This window comes from Physeter macrocephalus, chromosome 18, assembly GCF_002837175.3.
Source record: "Physeter macrocephalus isolate SW-GA chromosome 18, ASM283717v5, whole genome shotgun sequence".
Taxonomy (NCBI): domain Eukaryota; kingdom Metazoa; phylum Chordata; class Mammalia; order Artiodactyla; family Physeteridae; genus Physeter; species Physeter macrocephalus.
In genome coordinates, this window is record NC_041231.1 from 68,834,857 (window position 1) to 68,854,754 (window position 19,898).

The 19,898-nt window shown below is 59.1% G+C and overlaps 1 protein-coding gene across 4 annotated transcripts in view; it reads left to right on the top strand.

Annotated features, from left to right (window-relative positions):
- ITPR3 (inositol 1,4,5-trisphosphate receptor type 3) overlaps positions 1-19,898 on the top strand; it is a 71,537-nt gene that overhangs the window by 44,820 nt on the left and 6,819 nt on the right. For all 4 annotated transcript variants that reach the window (XR_008615807.1, XR_008615808.1, XM_007128850.4 and 1 more), the window contains 30 exons: positions 592-791; positions 2,715-2,844; positions 3,372-3,429; positions 4,671-4,836; positions 5,819-5,983; positions 6,060-6,134; positions 6,522-6,647; positions 7,439-7,561; positions 7,644-7,844; positions 8,906-9,157; positions 9,408-9,533; positions 9,647-9,772; positions 11,380-11,500; positions 12,061-12,251; positions 12,798-12,946; positions 13,099-13,207; positions 13,337-13,427; positions 13,535-13,704; positions 14,913-15,087; positions 15,253-15,437; positions 15,685-15,885; positions 16,030-16,140; positions 16,604-16,699; positions 16,823-16,924; positions 17,014-17,100; positions 17,648-17,758; positions 17,850-18,042; positions 18,284-18,409; positions 18,801-18,973; positions 19,657-19,821. Coding sequence is in view for 2 of the 4 variants with exons in the window: in XM_007128850.4 (XP_007128912.2) it covers positions 592-791; positions 2,715-2,844; positions 3,372-3,429; positions 4,671-4,836; positions 5,819-5,983; positions 6,060-6,134; positions 6,522-6,647; positions 7,439-7,561; positions 7,644-7,844; positions 8,906-9,157; positions 9,408-9,533; positions 9,647-9,772; positions 11,380-11,500; positions 12,061-12,251; positions 12,798-12,946; positions 13,099-13,207; positions 13,337-13,427; positions 13,535-13,704; positions 14,913-15,087; positions 15,253-15,437; positions 15,685-15,885; positions 16,030-16,140; positions 16,604-16,699; positions 16,823-16,924; positions 17,014-17,100; positions 17,648-17,758; positions 17,850-18,042; positions 18,284-18,409; positions 18,801-18,973; positions 19,657-19,821 (4,304 nt within the window). In the remaining 2 variants the exon portion in view is untranslated. The remainder of the gene's footprint in view (positions 1-591; positions 792-2,714; positions 2,845-3,371; positions 3,430-4,670; positions 4,837-5,818; positions 5,984-6,059; positions 6,135-6,521; positions 6,648-7,438; positions 7,562-7,643; positions 7,845-8,905; positions 9,158-9,407; positions 9,534-9,646; positions 9,773-11,379; positions 11,501-12,060; positions 12,252-12,797; positions 12,947-13,098; positions 13,208-13,336; positions 13,428-13,534; positions 13,705-14,912; positions 15,088-15,252; positions 15,438-15,684; positions 15,886-16,029; positions 16,141-16,603; positions 16,700-16,822; positions 16,925-17,013; positions 17,101-17,647; positions 17,759-17,849; positions 18,043-18,283; positions 18,410-18,800; positions 18,974-19,656; positions 19,822-19,898) is intronic.

Below are 19,898 nucleotides of genomic sequence, written 5' to 3' on the forward strand. Positions count from 1 at the left end.
CAGCGGCCATGGCTCACGGGCCCAGCCGCTCCGCGGCACGTGGGACCCTCCCACACCGGGGCGCGAACCCGGTTCCCCTGCATCGGCAGGCGGACGCGCAACTACTGCGCCACCAGGGAAGCCCCCATAGCCTAGTCTTGAGGGAGATAATGAGGCCCTGCGGGGGAGCTCCCAGTCAGATGGGGGGACACACCCTGCTATCAAGAGGAAACAGCCCAGCCGTCAGGGACACCCACTGGTGGCATAAACTCATCCAAACAAAAAGTGCACGCAGGCTGACCCCTGGCCTTTAGTACTCTCCACACAGTGTCCCCTGAGTCCCCCGAGTCCCCCGTGCTCTGTAGCAGCTCTCGTGATTTCCCACATGAGAATTCTCACTGATCTCCCCACACAGTTCACCTTTGCCCCGGCCCTCCCTTCTTTTCCCAGCTTTGGCTGAAAGCTCACCTCCCCCAGGAAGTCTTCCTGGGGTGGAGGAAGCCCTGCCCCTTCCTTAGGGTGGCTTTGCCCTGCAGCTGAGAGAGACAGAGTCAGACCAGGTGACCCTGCTGTGTGTCCTCTGTGACCCCCCTCCTGCTACCCGCTCTGCAGGCAAGAACGTGCGGCGGTCCATCCAGGGAGTGGGGCACATGATGTCCACCATGGTGCTGAACCGCAAGCAGTCTGTCTTTGGCGCCCCCAGCCTGCCTGCCGGCGCCGGTGCCCCTGAGCCGCTGGACAGAAGCAAGTTTGAGGAGAATGAGGACATTGTGGTGATGGAGACCAAACTGAAGATCCTGGAAATCTTGCAGGTGGCTGGGCCAGGAGCGTGGCGCGAGGTGTTAGGAACAGGGCAGGAGAACAGGGGGCAGGTATGGGGAGGTTGGTGAGGTGAACCCCCCTCAGATCATAGTATCTAGTGCTGGGAGGCTCCACAATGAGCCGTCTAGCCCAGTGGGTCTCAAAGTGTCGTCCTCCGACCAGCAGTATCAGCCTCACCTGGGAACTTAGAAATGCAGGTTCTTGGGCCCCGCCTGGGACTTATGGATCAGAGACACTGGAGGTGGGGCCTGTTGTCTGTGCGGTAATAAGCCCTCCTAGTGGTTCTGGTGTGCGCTGTCCCCTCGTTGTACAGATGAGGGAAGGGAAAGGGGGGAGGGGACTCTTCTGCAGTCACACAGGTTTTGAAGCAGAGCTAGAGATTTGAGAGCTTGTTTCCTGGTGGGGTGGACACAGTCATCCTTCTTCTGGGTGTCTTCTGGGTCTGAGACTCCTCAGCAGCACTTGAAGGGGCTTTATAGGGTCCTGAGAAGGGATAAGGACCCTTGCTTTTTCTGTGCTTCCACCAGAGGATGGGAAGGGTAATGCAGTGATGTCCCTGAGGACCCAGTCTGGGCAGGGTCTTTTTAGGGGAGTCAGAAGAGGGGACTTCTAACTCATTCTGGGGGTTGGGGGCTTCCAGATCCGAGTTCTGGGTGTGGCCAGAGGCTCTGTACCCCATGATGACAGAGGATAGAGGCCAGTCAAGGGTGTCTGCAAACACTGTGTCCTCACCCCCCACCCAGCCTCTCCTGCTCTCCCATAGTCCTTGGTTCCCTCCTACTCCCAGGAACCCCAGGGTCTGTTTGGCAGAGCAGGATAGGAGGACAAGAGTCGGCCTTTGGACCTGGGGAGCTGCCTTCCCATCCCTGTCAGCGTCCAGCCTGGGAAAGAGGGACTGAGTGGGCTGTGAGGGGGGGGGGGGTCTCTGCCTCATTCTGAGAGGAGGTACCATCCACCATCATTGAGGCAGGAGCTGCGGAGAGGGCGCCCTGGACCTCCCTGGGAAGAGGAGTCTTTATTTATTTATTTATTTTTATTGAAGTATAGTTGATTTACAACATTGTGTTAGATTTCTGCTGTATAGCAAGTGATTCAGTTATACATATATACACATTCTTTTTAAATATTCTTTTCTATTATGGTTTTTCACGGGGTACTGAATATAGTTCCCTGTGCTAAACAGTAGGACCTTGTTGTTTATCCATCCTGTATATAATAGTTTATGTCTGCTCATCCCAAACTCCCAATCCTTCCCTCCCACACACCCCCCTTTCCCTTGGCAACCACAAGTCTGTTCTCTGTGTCTGTGAGTGTGCTTCTGTTTCATAGGTAGGTTCATTTGTGTTGTATTTTAGATTCCACATATAAGTAATACTGTATGGTATTTGTCTTTCTCTGTTTGACTTACTTCACTTAGTATGATAATCTCCAGGTCCATCCATGTTGCTGCAAATGGCATTATTTCGTTCTTTTTAATGGCTGACTTATATTCCATTGTGTATATGTACCACATCTTCATTATCCATTCCTCTGTCAATGGCCATTTAGGTTGCTTCCATGTCTTGGCTGTTGTGAATAGTACTGCTATGAACATAGGGGTACAGGTATCTTTTCGAATTATATTTTTGTCCAGATAATATGCCAGGAGTGGGATTGCTGGATCATACGGCAGCTCTGTTTTTAGTTTTCTGAGGAATCTCCATACTGTTTTCCACGGTGGCTGCACCAGCGTGCCTTCCCTGGGGAGAGGAGTCTTGATGTTGTTGGTTGTGTTGTCCCATAGGGTCCTGAACATCCATGCTGAGCCTCCTGAGTGCTGGAACTCATTCGGGTTGACCCCTCACTCTTCCTAGAGTGAGATTGGCCTCCTGACCTCAGACCGGTCCTCACCCCATCCTCTCCTCCTTCTCCAGTTCATCCTCAACGTCCGCCTGGATTACCGCATCTCATACATGCTGTCCGTCTTCAAGAAGGAGTTTGTGGAGGTGTTTCCCATGCAGGACAACGGGGCTGACGGCACAGCCCCGGCCTTCGACTCCGCCAGTGAGCCCCCACCCCTCCCTTCACCCTGACTTCATGCCGAGGCTGTGTGACTCGCCCAGGGGTACACAACAGTGGGCTGCGGCCTGGGGTCACTTCGGGCCAGCTCCCCAGCCCTGCCCCCGTTTCCCAGTCTGCAAGGGCCTTTCCTCTCCATTGTCTCATTTAATTGCCCCAGTGAGGGCATGGGGCAGGGGTCATCCCCTCCATTTCCTAAGTGGGGAAACTGAGGCCCATAGGGGGGCAGGGACTTGCCCAAGGCCACAGTTGGTCAGAGGCTGAGCCAGACCAGCACCCCCAGCCCAGAACTCTGCTCGCCCCGGCGGGGCAGGGTGGCTGCTCTGGTCCCTGCCCTGATTGGTTCCACCTCTGCCGCCAGAAGAGGCAGGCAGAGCGGCTGCCAACCAGCCAGTGTGGGGAAGGGGGTGGTTTGGGTGTCTCCCTGCTCCCTCTCCCCAGTGCTCCCCATCTTTCCTGTACCAGCCTGTACCAGCCCCTTGCCTTCATCTGCCCCCTCTTGTTCCCCACAGCTGCCAACATGAACCTGGACCGCATCGGGGAGCAGGCGGAGGCCATGTTTGGAGTGGGGTGAGGCCAGGGTTGAGGCTGGGGGTTGTGGATGGGGTTGGGTGGGTGATGCCGACACAGGCTTGAGACCCCTCCGCCCCTGGTTAATCCTCCTGCAGACCCTTACCAGGCTCTGGGGCGGGGGGTGCCCCGGGTTTGCGCTCTGACCCTCCCTTGCCTGCCCAGGCCCAGTGATATCGGGACCACTTGGGCCCCACTGTCATCCTGGTCATCCCCCTGCCTCCCCTCAGGGCAGTTGTGCCTTTGTGTGTCAGGACTTGGGCCAGGTCGCTGGAGGGATGTCCCTGTGTCCCACAGCAGGGAGGGCAGCCTGCTCTTCAGAGGGCTGGAGCAGGGTGGGGAGGGTCACCCCAAGGAGCTGGGGGCTCTTAACTATTTCTGTGCCGTGCCTTTGGCATCTGGTGAAGGCTTTGGCTCCCTTCTCAGAATGGCATTTTTATTTTTTATTTTTTCTTATTTTTGGCTGCGCCGTGCGGGATCCTAATTTTCCGACCAGGGATTGAATCCGGGCCCACGGCAGTGAAAGCACCGAGTCCTAACCACTGGACTACCAGGGAATTCCCAGAATGGCGTTTTTAAATTCATAAAATAGTGCACACAAAATTACAAAGGAAACCAATGGCATTGAGATGCAGTTATCAAAATACTGGAGAAAACAAAATTGAAGTGACAGTTATATATGTGTGCCTCTCTATTAGCACATTAAATAACAATCTGTGCCTGGGGTGTAATTAGTACCATTACTTTGAAGTCGTGATGACTGTAAATGATATTTTGCAATTTCTATAGCAACTCTTAGGTGATGGGAAAACATCTGTGATTTTTTAATTGGTGACAAAGTCACAGGTACCGCTAATTTTTTCTCACTGAAGGAAACGCTACGTTTTGGTGAGAGGTTGGTGAAAAGAAAGATGGAGGTTTCCCCTCACCTCCGTTCACAGCCCCTGCCTCTAGCCACGAATCCCTTGGGGGTGTCTGTGGGTCCCCTGTGAAGAGTCCCTGCCTCAGCTGCTTAATCGAGGGGTGTTGTGTGGGACCTCAGGGGACACAGGGATCCCTGGGGTGCTCAGGGTGGCAGCTGTTTGCAAAGTGAGGAGGAAACATCAGTATTTTTAGCCAGCGTGACATGGGGCACCACGGCTACCTAATGGGTGGCAGGGAGCCTGCTTGTCCCCTGGGCCCCAGGAAGGCGCCGGCCACGCCCCCATCACCCTCCCCCTGCCCCCCCCGCCCCCCCACAGGAGGACGAGCAGCATGCTGGAGGTGGACGACGAGGGTGGCCGCGTGCTCCTGCGCGTGCTCATCCACCTCACCATGCACGACTACGCGCCCCTGGTCTCGGGGGCCCTGCAGCTGCTCTTCAAGCACTTCAGCCAGCGCCAGGAGGCCATGCACACCTTCGAGCAGGTGCTGGCTCCCCTGCCAGAGCGCCCGGCCCTTGGGGAGCGGGAGGAAGGCCCGAGGGGGCTTCTCGGGAGCCAGCGGGCACCGAGCAGGTGGGCCGCAGACTGGACGCTAGGGGGGGATGCAAGGACGGAGCAGCCACAGCCCGGGGAGCACCTCGAGATGCCTCCCTGGGGTGTTTGGCCTTGCCGAGCTCCTTAAAGGGGGAGCTACGTCTTGGCCACCTCAGTCTCCTCTCAGCCTGGCTCCAGTCCTGTCATGTCTTATGAGGTGGACAGCACTTTACAGATTGCACACTCTATCATGTGCACCTTTGCTAATAAGTGCTTTGAATCATATGCCCAGTGCGCACTCAGCCTTCACCAAGAGGACTGGCTTTGTCACTGTGATGTCACGTGGTCTCGACCGCTCCCTGTGAGAGGGGAGTGGTACTTAATGGGCGAGCGCCGTGTACCAGGCACTGAGCGCTGGGCTTGCATTCATGGAATTCTCCAAGCAGCCCCGACAGCGTGGTTTCTACTCTCATTCCTGTTTTACAGGTGGGAGAAACTGAGGCCCAGGGGGCTTTAGCTTTCTTCCCTTACCCACTGACCCAGAGCAGGTAAGGTGGGATCGGAGTCAGGGTTCAGTTCCCAGCATTCAGTGATGTCAGTATGCCTTGCCCTGCCCTGTTCAGGTTTTGCGTGAACAACTGACAGGCCACAGCAGCACGTGACACGAGTCAGTGAATAACTGAAGCCAGAAGATGACGCAGCTCATGACCAGGGGTGCAGGGAAGTCTGTGGCCATCAGGGAAGGCTTCCTGGAAGAAGTGGACTTAGAACAGAGCCATAAACTCCGAGTAGGATCTGGCTCGGTGGAGAAGAGCAGTTGTAGAGTGGAGATGCCAGGAGCAGAGAGGCCGGGATAGTGCAGCGCCGGGAGTCTCTGAGGCAGTGGACCTGGGGGTGCTCTCTCACCAGCCACACCTGTCCTTGACCTTCAGGTGCAGCTGCTGATCTCAGCCCAGGACGTGGAGAACTACAAGGTGATCAAGTCGGAGCTGGACCGGCTGCGGACCATGGTGGAGAAGTCGGAGCTGTGGGTGGACAAGAAGGGCAGCGGCAAGGGCGAGGAGGTGGAGGCAGGCGCCGCCAAAGACAAGAAGGAGGTGCGCGGGGTGCGGGAGTGGGGGCAGGGCCCCCGCGAGGGGTGGGCCTGGCTGACCCCGCTCCCCGTGCCCCCAGCGGCCCACGGACGAGGAGGGCTTTCTGCACCCGCCTGGGGAGAAGAGCAGTGAGAACTACCAGATCGTCAAGGGCGTGAGTGGCCGGGTCCTCGGGTGTGGGTCTGCGGGCCGGCCTCTTCCGCCTCTGCTCCCTGCTGCCTTGGAAGATATCCTCCAGCTTTCCTTGAGTGTTGAAAACGACTCTGCCAAGGTCCAGATGGAATTATTTTAAAGCTGAAGGAACTTAATGAAATTCCGTTTTACAGTCATGTTGTTCTGTTGGCTTTGATGGGTGGAATCGGGCTTTTAGTTCTTTCCTGCCTTGCTGCAGGGATCTGATTCAGCGGCCGTGGCCTCCTTCCCTCTTCCTGTCCCCGGTGTGAGCTGGGGCTTGGCTGTGGTCGGCTGAGGGGTGGGTCCGGGCAGAGGGGAAGCTTGAGGAAGTGGGAAGGGGCCCTGGGCTCACCTTCCCCTCCCCCAGATCCTGGAGCGGCTGAACAAGATGTGTGGCGTCGGGGAGCAGATGAGGAAGAAACAGCAGCGGCTGCTCAAGAACATGGATGCCCACAAGGTCATGCTGGACCTGCTGCAGATCCCCTATGACAAGGTGACACCCGACTTCTGACCTCTGACTCCCCAGGGCAGCTTTACCCTGAACCCTGACCCAACCCAAACCACACACTAACCCCTGATGCTGACCTAACCCAGCCTCACACTGACCTTTTACCTTGGCCTGCCCCACATACTTTGACACCGAATCCAATCTTAGTGTCATCTTGACCTTTGACCTTCCACCCCTCATCCTGATCCACTTTGACCTTGAATTGACTCCAGTCTCACCCTGATTCTTGACTCTGACCCCAGCTTCTGTTTCCCTCTCTGGTCTAATCCTCATACTCTCAGCATCATTTTAACCTTTGACCCTCAACTTCCTTACCTTGACCTGTGTTAACCCTAATCTGACTCCAGTCTCTCCTTGGCCCATGACTTTGATTCTATCCCCTAGCCTCACCCTGACCTCTTACCCTGACTGTCCCCAAGCCCACCCTGGCCCGTAACTCCAGACATAGCCTCATCTCAACCATGGACCCCTCCCCTTGACTGATCTTGATCTTGATATTTCTCCAGCTTCACCCCACTCTTGACCCTGACACCCCCTCAGTGTTCACCTGACCCTGACCTTTTAGCCTTGCTCCCCGACTCCGGCCTCATCTCAGCCTCTGACCCTCAGTCCCTCACACGTTTCCATATCCTGACCCACCTTGAACCTGGCCACCTTGGGGTCCCAATCCTGAGCCCTGACCCACCCCCACACCCGTCTGCGCTCTGGCCCCAGACCCGGCCTGGCCTTCACCCTGTGGCGGCCCCGGCACCCTCTCCCCTCCTGTCTGCGTCCAGGGCGATGCCAAGATGATGGAGATTCTGCGCTACACACACCAGTTCCTGCAGAAGTTCTGCGCTGGGAACACCGGCAACCAGGCCCTGCTGCACAAGCACCTGCACCTCTTCCTCACGCCAGGGGTGAGGGCGTGGGGCCCGGGGCTCCAGGGCAGGGCTGGGCTGCACGATCCCCCTCTCTGACGGACGCCCTGCCCGCCTGCAGCTGCTGGAGGCGGAGACCATGCAGCACATCTTCCTGAACAACTATCAGCTGTGCTCCGAGATCAGCGAGCCCGTGTTGCAGCACTTCGTGCACCTGCTGGCCACTCACGGGCGCCACGTGCAGTACCTGGACTTCCTGCACACTGTCATCAAGGCCGAGGGCAAGTACGTCAAGAAGTGCCAGGACATGATCATGACCGAGGTGAGGGCGGCTGAGGGGTGCTCGGGGAACTCGGGCAGCGGGCAGGCAGGACCCAGACTTGGAGGAATCAGACAGTGGGTCATAGAGGGGCCCTGGGGTGCTGGGCTGTGGAGGGGACTTGGGGGAGAACTGAGGACACAGAGGCTGGTCTAGCAGGACTTGGGCTGCGGCCTAACAGGACTCAAGCAAGGCCCAGGAGAAATTAGGCTCCTTGTAGAACTCAGATAACGGGCCTGAGAGAACTGAAACACTCATTCCTTCATTTATCATTTATTGTCATTTATTTACAAATCATGAGGCACCTGCTATGTACCAAGGACCATGTATCCCTGGGGGAAATCAGTCAAATGAAAGCTCCGAGGGCAGTGTGCCCGGGGGGACAGGGATCACAGCTTTTGTGCTCATTGCTAGGGCCCCAGGATCTGGCACATAGTAGGTACTCAGTAAACAAGTGAAGGGGGTGAAGGGCTGAATCTAAATCTGGAACAGACATGCTCTCTGCTCTGGAGCATCTCACAGGGTGGGGAGGAGCAGGGAGAGAAAGGAGCAAACACACAAGTGAGATGAGGGAATGAGGGACTTATCAATGAGACGTGTCTGGAAGTGCTGTGCAGTGTCAATTATTAATTGCTATTATTATATTACCGTGACTAACCTAATCGCCAACACCAGAGGGATGCAGTGTATGCTCCTCGAGAGTTTAAATTACAGCTATGGGAGCACAGGGGAGAGAGGGTGAGCCGGGAGAGGGTGGGATTACAAAGGACTTCCTGGAGGAGGCGCCTCTGAGACAAGCCCAAGTGGGATTTCTTTCCTTAGAGGAGGGGGGACTTCCTGAGTCTGGGGTTCGGTGTCCTAGCTAACAGCAGAGGGCCTGAGACATCAGCCTGGGGCCCCAAGGGCCAGGGAACCCCAGAAACTCAAGCAGGGGAGGGTTTTCCTGAGTGTCGGGTGAGGGCTGGAGTCAGAGTTCCAGTCTCTCCCTGGGAAGCACAGGAGAGGGCTGGGGCCCCGAGCCTGCTGGACTGAGGGGGTCTGATGTGCCCCCTTCCCACCCACAGCTGACCAACGCAGGTGACGACGTGGTCGTGTTCTACAACGACAAGGCCTCGCTGGCCCACCTGCTGGACATGATGAAGACTGCCCGGGACGGCGTGGAGGACCACAGCCCCCTCATGTACCACATTTCCCTGGTGGACCTTCTGGCCGCCTGCGCCGAGGGCAAGAACGTCTACACCGAGATCAAGTGCACGTCCCTGCTGCCCCTGGAGGATGTGGTGTCTGTGGTGACACACGAGGACTGCATCACCGAGGTGGGGCCTGTGTGCACATGGGGATCCCGGGGGCTGGGGGAGGGTGCGGGGGTGGGGAGCCAGCCCCTCAGCCCTGCTGGTTGGGGCAGGGGGAGGGAGGGAGGGAAAGTGGGGGAAGTGGACAGGGCTTGGGAGGTGGGGAGGTGGTGGGGACTCGGGCAGAGGAGCAAGGGGAGGGTCGGGAGGAATCAGGGAAGCGCAGGGAGGGAGATCCGGCTCGTGCCCTGACCTCCCGGCCCCGCCTGCCCAGGTGAAAATGGCCTACGTGAACTTTGTGAACCACTGCTACGTGGACACGGAGGTGGAGATGAAGGAGATCTATACCAGCAACCACATCTGGACACTCTTTGAGAACTTCACCATGGACATGGCTCGGGTCCGTGCCTGTCGGGGTGTGGGCTGGCAGGCAGACCATGCCGGGGGCGGGGCAGCGGCCTTCCAGGGGGTGGGAGTGGAGGGGCCCCCAGGCATCAGTCTCTCCTACCCCAGGTCTGCAGTAAGCGTGAGAAGCGCCTGTCTGACCCCACCCTGGAGAAGTACGTGCTGACCGTCGTGCTGGACACCATCAACGCCTTCTTCAGCTCCCCGTTCTCTGAGAACAGCACCTCCCTGCAGGTGAGCTCCAGCTGTTGGCGGCTTCTGTGCGGGCGGCGGGGTGGGGGGGGAGTCAGAATATATATATTCATATTTGCTTGTAGCTTATAAAGATACAGCAGAAGAATATAAACGTGTATTAGTTATCAATGCTGTGTAGCAAATTATCCCCAAACATAGCAGTTTAAAACCACAAACGTTTATTATCTCACAGTTTCCGTGGGTTGGGAATTACAGTGGAAATTACCATAGAACAGGAATTCCTAAATTCACTTGGTACGCTGGGTCCCAGGGTGGCCGGGGACACCTGGCAGCCCTTATGCACTGAAGACAAGGTGTGACGATTACTGCAGTGATGGCAGAGCCGAAGCAGGAGAATCTGATGCGCAGAATCATCAGTGTCGGCTAGTTGGTCGTGGTGTCCCTAGAACTGAAAGAGGTGGACAGTCTTCTTAAAGCCTTTCTTATCCGTAGAGGCAGGAGAGCTCTAGGCTGTGAACAGGTGTTGGACTTGAATCCCTGAGAGTCACAGCCCCTCAATCCCCAAATTCCCAGACTCGAGCCAGGTCACAGCCCAGAGCCCCTTGAAAGGAAGAGACCCAGGTTCCCTTGAGGAAGGACCCTGCTACACCACCTAATTCATAAAGAAACACTGGAAGGACACACAAGAAACCTAACAAAGGGCTGCCTATAGGTAGAGGGACTGAGGGTGGAGCGGGGATAGTGCTTCTGAACGAAAAAACACTGGGTCCCACCCTCCTAGCCAGGATGGGCTTGTTTTGACACATATGTGTTTGGGCCCTGGGACCCCTTTGGGACTCTGGTGATGTGTATCAGCTTTCCCCACCTCTCATTAACCACAGGGTAGAGCATGGGAGAGCGGGGGTGATGGGGTCAAGACTTCTTTTTTGTTTTAAAAGATTTTATTTATTTATTTATTGGCTGTGTCGGGTCTTAGTTGCGGCACTTGAGATCTTCTTTGAGGCATGTGGGATTTTTCATGGTGGCGCATGGGCTTCTCTCTAGTCGTGGCGTGCAGGTTTTCCCTTCTCTAGTTGTGGCGCGCAGGTTCCAGAGCACGTGGGCTCTGTAGTTTGTGGCACGCAGTCTCTCTAGTTAAGGCACACGAGCTCAGTAGCTGTGGTGCACGGGCTTAGTTGCCCTGAAGCACGTGGGATCTTAGTTCCCTGACCAGGGATCGAACCTGCATCCCCTGCATTGTAAGGCAGATTCTTTACCACTGGACCACCAGGGAAGTCCCAAGACTTCTTGAAGTATTCTTTCTTTTAACCTTTTGGTTTTTGAACCATGTAAATATATCCCCTTTCCACAATATTAATTTATTTGAAATTTTTTTAAAGGAAGAAAAGGGTCAGCAATAGGGTTATAAGCCCCAGGCCTGGACCTCGGGGAGTTCTCACAGGGCTGCCATGTATAGTTGCGCAGGTTGTGCACTGCTGAGAGAAAAGGGGGTGCCTTTTTCCAACTGGCACAAAAGCCCATGGTAGCTATTGGAGGCCTTATCCCTCCGCCCACGCCCAGACTCAGTAGGCTCTGGTCACCAGCCTGGGGCCGCCCAGGGTGGAGTGTGGGCCGGGCTGCGGCAGCAGGCGCGTTGCCTCTTGCAGACACACCAGACGATCGTGGTGCAGCTGCTGCAGTCCACCACACGGCTGCTTGAGTGTCCGTGGCTGCAGCAGCAGCACAAGGGTTCCGTGGAGGCCTGCATCCGGACCCTCGCCATGGTGGGTGAGTGTGCCGGGGTGCTGGCCAGCCCCTCCCCTCCCCTTCTCTCTCCTCCCCTCCCCTTCTCTCTCCTCTCCCGGGATGCCCGCCCTCACAGTAAACACCTTATCGTGAAGCTCGCCCATCAGCGGCTCCTAGGTGGTGCTCAGTAAGTCCTTCTTGGAGACTAACTGGCGTCTTGGCAATTGAGAAAGGCTGTTTTCTCTTCTGAGTCAGTTCCCCGGAGGAGAGTGCTGGGTGACATCCCCCGAGCAGAGTTTCTTGGGCTTACAAATGGTCTCAGGCAGGAGGGAGGCTGTAGATTGTTAGGGAGAGTTAGGGAAGGGGAGAGGGGAGGCGGGAGAGTGGAGGGGGGAGGGGTCAGAGTGGAGCCAGGGTGGAAATGAAGAGGCAAAAATTCCCTCTTTTTACCCTGAAAAGGGGAGAGGGCACCTCAGTTCAGGTGGGGGCCAGGGTGGGGGCCCCTGCACCCCAGGCCCTGTCCCCCAGTGCGACAGTCCCGAGCCTGGCCCCTCTGGCTGAGCCCTCACCCCCCACCAGCGCCCCGTCCCCTCTCCCCTCAGCCAAGGGCCGGGCCATCTCGCTGCCCATGGACCTGGATGCCCACATCAGCTCGCTGCTCAGCAGTGGTGCCAGCTGTGCAGTTGCCGCCCAGCGGAACGTCTCCAACTACAAGACGGCCCCGCGGGCCTTCCCCCGCGTCACGCCCTCCCCCAACCAGTGGGACTACAAGAACATCATCGAGAAGCTGCAGGTGGGCGTGGGGCTGGGGAGTGTCCCTTCCTGTGCTGCCAGGCTCCCCGGGAAGGGGCTGGTCAGCTCGTCCACTCCTGGGGGCTGCTAGGGGCAGGGGACTGAGGGGCACCATTCCAGCGTTGGTGCTCGTGAAGGGGGCCGGTACACCCCTCGCTCGCAAGAGCACCTTCGTGTTTAGAGAACACACTCTGTCCACTGTCTCATTGGCCTCTCGGTGGGGGGGTGTGTGGTGAGTTACTATCCCCATGTGGCAGAAAATCGAGGCCCAGAGGGGGCAAAGGGTTTACCCAAGGTCACACAGAGCTAGAGAAGGGGCTGGGAGGAAAGCCAGGGTATGCCCAGGGGCTCTGAGCAGACAGACATCACGCTCTGTCCTGGGTGGCCCCGTGGGCCCAGGGCCCCTCAGACAGGCACAGGCCAATCCATGGGGCCCTTTGGCGTTGGGGTGGGGGGAACGGCAGTCACGCCCTGGTCATCCCTTGGGCCTGGGTGGCCTGCACCTCGCCCAGTGGTGACCCTGCCCTCCCCACGCCACCCACCCCAGGACATCATCACGGCCCTGGAGGAGCGGCTGAAGCCCCTAGTGCAGGCCGAGCTGTCCGTGCTGGTGGACGTCCTGCACTGGCCCGAGTTGCTCTTCCTGGAGGGCAGTGAGGCCCACCAGCGCTGTGAGAGTGGAGGCTTCCTGTCCAAGTGAGTGGGATGTGGGGCCGGGGCATGGGGGCGGCAGGGGCACAGCGGCCCAGGACGGGGAAAGCCCATGGGGTCAGAGGGCCGTGGTCAGGGACAGCAGCTGGAGGGGGGAGGGGGCCTCCCCAAGTGTGCCCTCCTTCCCCGCCGGCCAGGCTGATCCAGCACACCAAGGACCTCATGGAGTCGGAGGAGAAGCTGTGTGTCAAGGTGCTGAGGACGCTGCAGCAAATGCTGCTTAAGAAGACCAAGTACGGGGACCGGGTGAGTGCCCAGGTCGGCTGGATGCCGGGTGTGCTTGGCCACGAGGTCCAGGGGCTCAGGACCAGGACCGCTGGGCTGGGGGGTAGAGGGTGAAATGGGCCACTGTAGGCCTTGCTCCCTTCCCTGCAGGGCAACCAGCTGCGCAAAATGCTGCTGCAAAACTACCTCCAGAACCGGAAGTCCAGCTCACGGGGGGACCTTCCAGACCCCATGGGCACCGGTCAGTACTGCGTCTCCCCTGCTATGCCTCCGGGAGGCCCATTCGCTCTGGGCCCTTCCTTCCCCTCCCTCCACCTGCTCCCCCTTAAGTGAGTTTGCCCACTCCAGGCCTGGACCAAGACTGGTCAGCGATTGCAGCCACCCAGTGCCGGCTGGACAAGGAGGGGGCCACCAAGCTGGTGTGTGACCTCATCACCAGCACCAAGAACGAGAAGATCTTCCAGGAGAGCATTGGCCTGGCCATCCGCCTGCTGGACGGTGGCAACACCGAGATCCAGGTGTGGAGAGGGACGGGGCTGCGGGGGGCTCACCTCCTAGGGTGGTGCCCCCTACTCAGGAGGGGGACAGTGTGCCAATCCCCAGGCCATGAGGGTGGGGCTGCAGGGCTGGGTGCCAGCGGCCAGTGTGAGTCCGGCTACTCGTGGGAGGCTCTGCCTCCCGTATCTGCCCCTGTGTCACGTGGCCCTTTTCTATCCCGCACCCCCGCCCTGCTCCAGCCGGGCCTGGGCCTGTCGCTCACCATCCCGCCCCCTATTAGTCCACCATTCTTGCCTCTCAGCCTCTGCTCAGGTCTCCTTCCCTCCTCTTCCACATCCTCAGCCTTTGGTGTCCAAGTAAAGGCCTACTATCTCCAAAAGCCCTCTCTGATTATTTTATCTCCGTTCATTTATTTATTCATTCATTCATTCTTCCCCTAAGTGTGCATTTAGTGAGTGCCTTCTATGTGCCTGGCAGTGTTCTAGGCGCTAAGGATTCAGCAGTGAAGGAAAGAGACAAAACCCATGTTCTCTTGGTACTCGTATCCTAGTGGGCACAACAGTCCCTAACTGCAATCCCTGCGTAATACGGAGAACATGCTGGATGGTGATAATTCAGGCAGGGGGCTTCAGGAATTCTGGGCCAGGGGTATCTTAGAAGGAGTGATGGGGAAGGCCCCTGAGAGGGGGCCGTGTGAATGAGGACCCGGAAGTGAGCGTGTGAAGTGGGGCAGGGCGCACGGGGCAGAGCCGGCAGCAGAAGGCCGTGAAGCGGGGAGCGGCTGATGTGGCTGGAGGGGGTGGAGGAGGGGTGAGTGGTAGGAGCTGGGGTCAGGGAGGTGGCAGGCCATCACGTGGCCTCGTGGGCGCTGTGGGCCCAGGCCTGCCCCTGGGGAAGATTCAGGGTTTTGAGCAGAGGAGGGACGTGACTTAGACTTCAGAGAGACCCCTCTAGCTGCTGTGTGGGAACTGACGGAAGGTCAAGGGCAGATGCAGGTGGGTAGGAAGCTAGTGCAGGCCTCCAGCATCACCGGCACTGGCCCTTCCTCCTCCACCTCTGCTGGTCCTGACTGCCCCCCACCCCAGCCTTAGGCGCAGGGCACAGGGGCATCTCTGTCTCTGCCACCTTGTCCCTGCAGCACAGGATGGAGCCCTCCGGGTCTTGCCGAGGGCTGCTTAGAGCCAGGCCTGGTGCTGAGGCTGCCCCCTGCCTCACTGTCCACCTGCAGAAATCCTTCTACAACCTGATGACGAGCGACAAGAAGTCAGAGCGCTTCTTCAAGGTGCTGCACGACCGCATGAAGCGGGCCCAGCAGGAGACCAAGTCCACGGTGGCTGTCAACATGAGCGACCTGGGCAGTAAGCCGCGCGAGGACCGGGAGCCAGCAGACCCCACCACCAAAGGTCAGGCTCAGAGGGTGCAGGGTGAGTGGGGTCCCGGGCCCCAGGGATGAGGACGTGGGCACAAGGCAAGGTGGGCAGGCTGGGGACTGAGGGTGGGAACGGAGGCTGAGGGTGAGGGTCTGGCTGCTCCCAGCAGCCCCAGCCTAACCAGGCCTCACCCTGCAGGCCGCGTGGCCTCCTTCTGGATGCCCAGCTCCTCATCCCGCTATTCGCTGGGCCCCAGCCTGCGCCAGGGGCATGAGGTGGGCGAGCGCGTGCAGAGCAACGAGATGGGCACGTCCGTGCTCATCATGCAGCCCATCCTGCGCTTTCTGCAGCTGCTGTGCGAGAACCACAACCGGGACCTGCAGGTGAGGCCCTGCCCCGCCTGACCCCGCCTCCCCGTTCCTGGCCCTGCCTCCCGACACCTGCCCCGCCTCCCCGGGCCTGCCCCGCCTCCCGACCCCGCCCATACTCCGTGCCCCGCATCCAGCCTGGGCACCACCGCTCTGAGGCTGGCAAGGCCCCCACCCCTGCAGCCTGCAGCATCGGGGTCCCCAGGGGGGCCCCTCCCTCCCTGCTGCAGCGGTGCCACGCCCCCCCTCCTGTGCTCTTCAGAACTTCCTGCGCTGCCAGAACAACAAGACCAACTACAACCTGGTGTGCGAGACTCTGCAGTTCTTGGACATCATGTGCGGCAGCACCACGGGCGGTCTGGGGCTGCTGGGGCTCTACATCAACGAGGACAACGTGGGCCTCGTCATCCAGACCCTGGAGACCCTCACCGAGTATTGCCAGGGCCCCTGCCACGAGAACCAGGTGAGCCGTCGGAGCGGTGCATGGCAGCGTGGACATGGGGGAGGATGGAGCAGGCCAGGCAGGGGACAGACCGAGGCCCCTGGAGCTGCCACGATTCTGAGGGGCCCAGGCCCCGTGTCACCCCCCACCCCTGCCTCCTGCCAGACCTGCATCGTGACGCACGAGTCCAATGGCATAGACATCATCACTGCGCTGATTCTCAATGACATCAGTCCCCTGTGCAAGTACCGTATGGACCTGGTGCTGCAACTCAAGGTGGGGCCCTTGGCAGCCCACGTGAGCATGCGTGGGTGTGCATGTGATGCGTGCGTTGAGTGTACATGCTGGTGTGTGTGACGTTAGCATTTGTGTGCGGTGTGGGCATCACGTGTGCAAGCATGGGTGACGTGCAGGTGTGTGATGTGTGCATGTTTGTACACACAAGTGCATGTGTGAGCAAACGTGTTGGATGTACAGTTGCTCTAGAAGCAGACATGTTCTGGGTTTATCCGAGGGCCTCCTGTGTCCGTGTCTGTTGTCTGGGGGTGCACAGGGTGGGGGAAGGTGGCCTGTGGGTGGACTGGATACACAGCACCCTTCTCACAGCAAGCCCTGGGGGTAAGTGGGGAACAAGAAGGCCATGGGACTTACCGGCCAAGAGAGGCTGTTACGGAGTAGTTAGTGGAGGGGGTGGCGGGGGCCCTCAGACTGTGGCCTGTCCCTCCCTCCTCTCCCCCAGGACAACGCCTCCAAGCTGCTCCTGGCTCTGATGGAGAGCCGGCACGACAGTGAAAACGCCGAGCGCATCCTCATCAGCCTGCGGCCCCAGGAGCTGGTGAGGCTGGGTTGGCGGTCAGGTTGGGGAGGCGGACCAGATGGGGTGTGCGGGGCTGGGGATCAGAGCCCAGCCCGCCCTACGCCGCAGGAAGAGGGCATTCAGCAGCCCCTGCCCCGGCAGGTGGACGTCATCAAGAAGGCCTACCTGCAGGAGGAGGAGCGTGAGAACTCGGACGTGAGCCCTCGGGAAGTGGGCCACAATATCTACATCCTGGCGCTGCAGGTACCGGCCCCACCCCATGGCCACGCCCTAGCGGCCACGCCCCCACCGGCGACCACGACCCAGTGACTCTGCGCTGCCATCTCACTCAGCTCTCCAGGCACAACAAGCAGCTGCAGCACCTGCTGAAGCCCGTGAAGCGCATCCAAGAGGAGGAGGCCGAGGGCATCTCTTCCATGGTGGGGGCCCAGAGGATAGGGCTGGGCGTGGGGCGGGGCTTAGATCTAGGGGCGGGGCTTGGTGGGAGATTGGATGGGATAGTATTGGGGGTGCGGCTAGGAGTTGGGGGGCGTGGCTATGACTGGGGGGCGGGGCTGAGGGCAGAGCTGGGACCTCAGATCCTGGCTGGAATCTGGAATGAGACTGGGGGCGGGGCCAGGAACTTAGGGCAGACCTGTGGCCCAAGGCGAACCTGAGTAAAGAGTCAGCTCAGAATTGGGGGGCGGGGCTGAGGACCGGTGGGAGCCGGCCTGGTGGCCAGGGATGTAACCGGGACAGAGGAGTGGGAGCAAGGCTGCGGTGTGGGTCTGGGGTGGCAGCCTGAAGCAGGACCTAGGGGTGCACCTGGGCAGGACTGTGGAGGGTGCTGACTGTCCTATAGGATTGTCTCCCACTTTGGGGCTGGGTCTGGTCTAGCTGGGGGTCATTCAGTGGGGTGTAGTTCAGAGCTGGGCCCCGGCATGGAGGTGGGGGCAGGCCTGACCTCGGCATCCCCCCCGCCCCCAGCTCAGCCTCAACAACAAGCAGCTGTCACAGATGCTCAAGTCCTCAGCACCGGCACAGGAGGAGGAGGAGGACCCCCTGGCCTACTATGAGAACCACACGTCTCAGATAGAGGTGGGACCTGAGAACAGCTGGGGGCCGCGAGTGAGGGCTGGGCCCTCGGGGGCCACGGCTCAGATGTGACCAGGTGCCCGTGTGCGTCCAGATCGTGCGGCAGGACCGCAGCATGGAGCAGATCGTGTTCCCGGTGCCCGGCATCTGCCAGTTCCTGACGGAGGAGACCAAGCACCGGCTCTTCACCACCACCGAGCAGGATGAGCAGGGTAGCAAAGTGAGCGACTTCTTCGACCAGTCCTCCTTCCTGCACAACGAGATGGAGTGGCAGCGCAAGCTCCGCAGTGAGGACCCCGCGGGCCGGCAGGAGGGCGGGGGTGGGGGGCTGGAGCTGCTCACTGACGCCCCTGATGCCTCCCTCGCCTATTGGTGGGGGTCCCACCCTGCCCCAAGGAGGGCTTCGATCACGTTTTCCTCCTGAAGTGGGGCCTGGAGCTTGTGCAGGCTCTGCGGCCTGGTATGGGGTGGGCAGATGGTGTTAATCAGGGGCTCCCCTTACCCTGGCCCCGCCACCTCCTCCCCCAGGCATGCCACTCATCTACTGGTTCTCCCGCCGCATGACCCTGTGGGGCAGTATCTCCTTCAACCTGGCGGTTTTTATCAACATCATCATTGCCTTCTTCTACCCTTATGTGGAGGGCGCATCCACAGGTGAGGACACAGGGCTGGCAGGTGGCGGCCCTGAGCCTTCCATGCTCCCTCCTATGATGTGAGCTGGCCAAGCTCTGAGGGGACTGGATGTAGAGTGGGGAGAAGCACCCGCTTCACTGGCCTCTGGGTTCTGCACCTCATCACGGGGATGGATAGGGTCCTTGACCTCTGGAGACAGCACACACACATACAAGGCAGAGACCAGTTACGGTAGCAGCAGATGGAGAGGGCCTCCTACCTTAGGCCTCCAGATGCAGGTGTGATGGGCCGGGCCCTACAGCCAGGTGAGCAGGAACTTACAGGGAAGGCTCCCAGAAAGGGGTAGCTTCTTGGGGTCTGTTGGTTGGGTGGGCTTGAGCAAGCCGCCCTGTCCCTGCTCCCTGGCCCCCAGGTGTGCTGGGCTCCCCCCTCATCTCGCTGCTGTTCTGGATCCTCATCTGCTTCTCCATCGCGGCCCTGTTCACCAAGCGCTATAGCATCCGCCCCCTCATCGTGGCGCTCATCCTGCGCTCCATCTACTACCTGGGCATTGGGCCCACGCTCAACATCCTGGGTGCCCTCAACGTGAGTGCCAGAGGGCCCCCACCGCCCACCCCCAACCCCTCCTGGGCTTGTCACGCAGCTGGACCTGAAGCTGGCCTGCTGCTCTGCCCCTTCCCCCTGGTCTCTGTGTTGGGATCCCAAGCTCATTATAGACCTGAGGTTGGGACCACTCTGTGTCTCCTCTTTCCCCTGGACAACTCGGGGCAGCAGGCACTCAGAGCCAGCCAGCCAGGAGCCGCTTTGGAGCACCAGCTTCAGGGCTGCTGGGTTCCCAGTGTTCGCTGTGCACTGCCTGAAGGCATATTGAGGACATCAAAGATTTATGTGTTATGACAGTTTCCTGACGGGTAGAAATAAAGTGTCTTGAGCACGTGGGGGGTGCCTTTTCCTAACTTAACTAGTCACCTTAAAGGCTAAGGATGGTCTTCTCTGACCCGTTCTCCTTTATCTGCATCTCACTTTCTTCCTGGAGCTGCGGACCCCAGGGGCTTCTCCTCTATTCTAGTCCCAGAAGCCCAGATGCATTTCAGGAAGCATTTTCATTAAGGCCGTGTTTGCCAGGCTGAGCAGGACCAGCTCAGATTCACTCCCCTGAAGACCCAGCCTTCGCCTCTGCTCTAGGCACCAGCTGGGCCTGGCAACAGGGGTGGAGATTCAGGGTGGGTAGTAGGGCACTGACCCCCATGCCCTGCACTTGCCCACAGCTGACCAACAAGATCGTGTTTGTGGTGAGCTTCGTGGGCAACCGTGGCACCTTCATCCGGGGCTATAAGGCCATGGTCATGGACATGGAGTTCCTGTACCACGTGGGCTACATCCTGACGAGTGTCCTGGGCCTCTTCGCCCATGAGCTCTTCTACAGCATCCTGGTGAGGCGTGGGTAGGGCTGGGCAGGGGCAGGGGCAGGCAGTTGGGGCTTCCTGCCAGTTACTAACAGTTCCCCAGC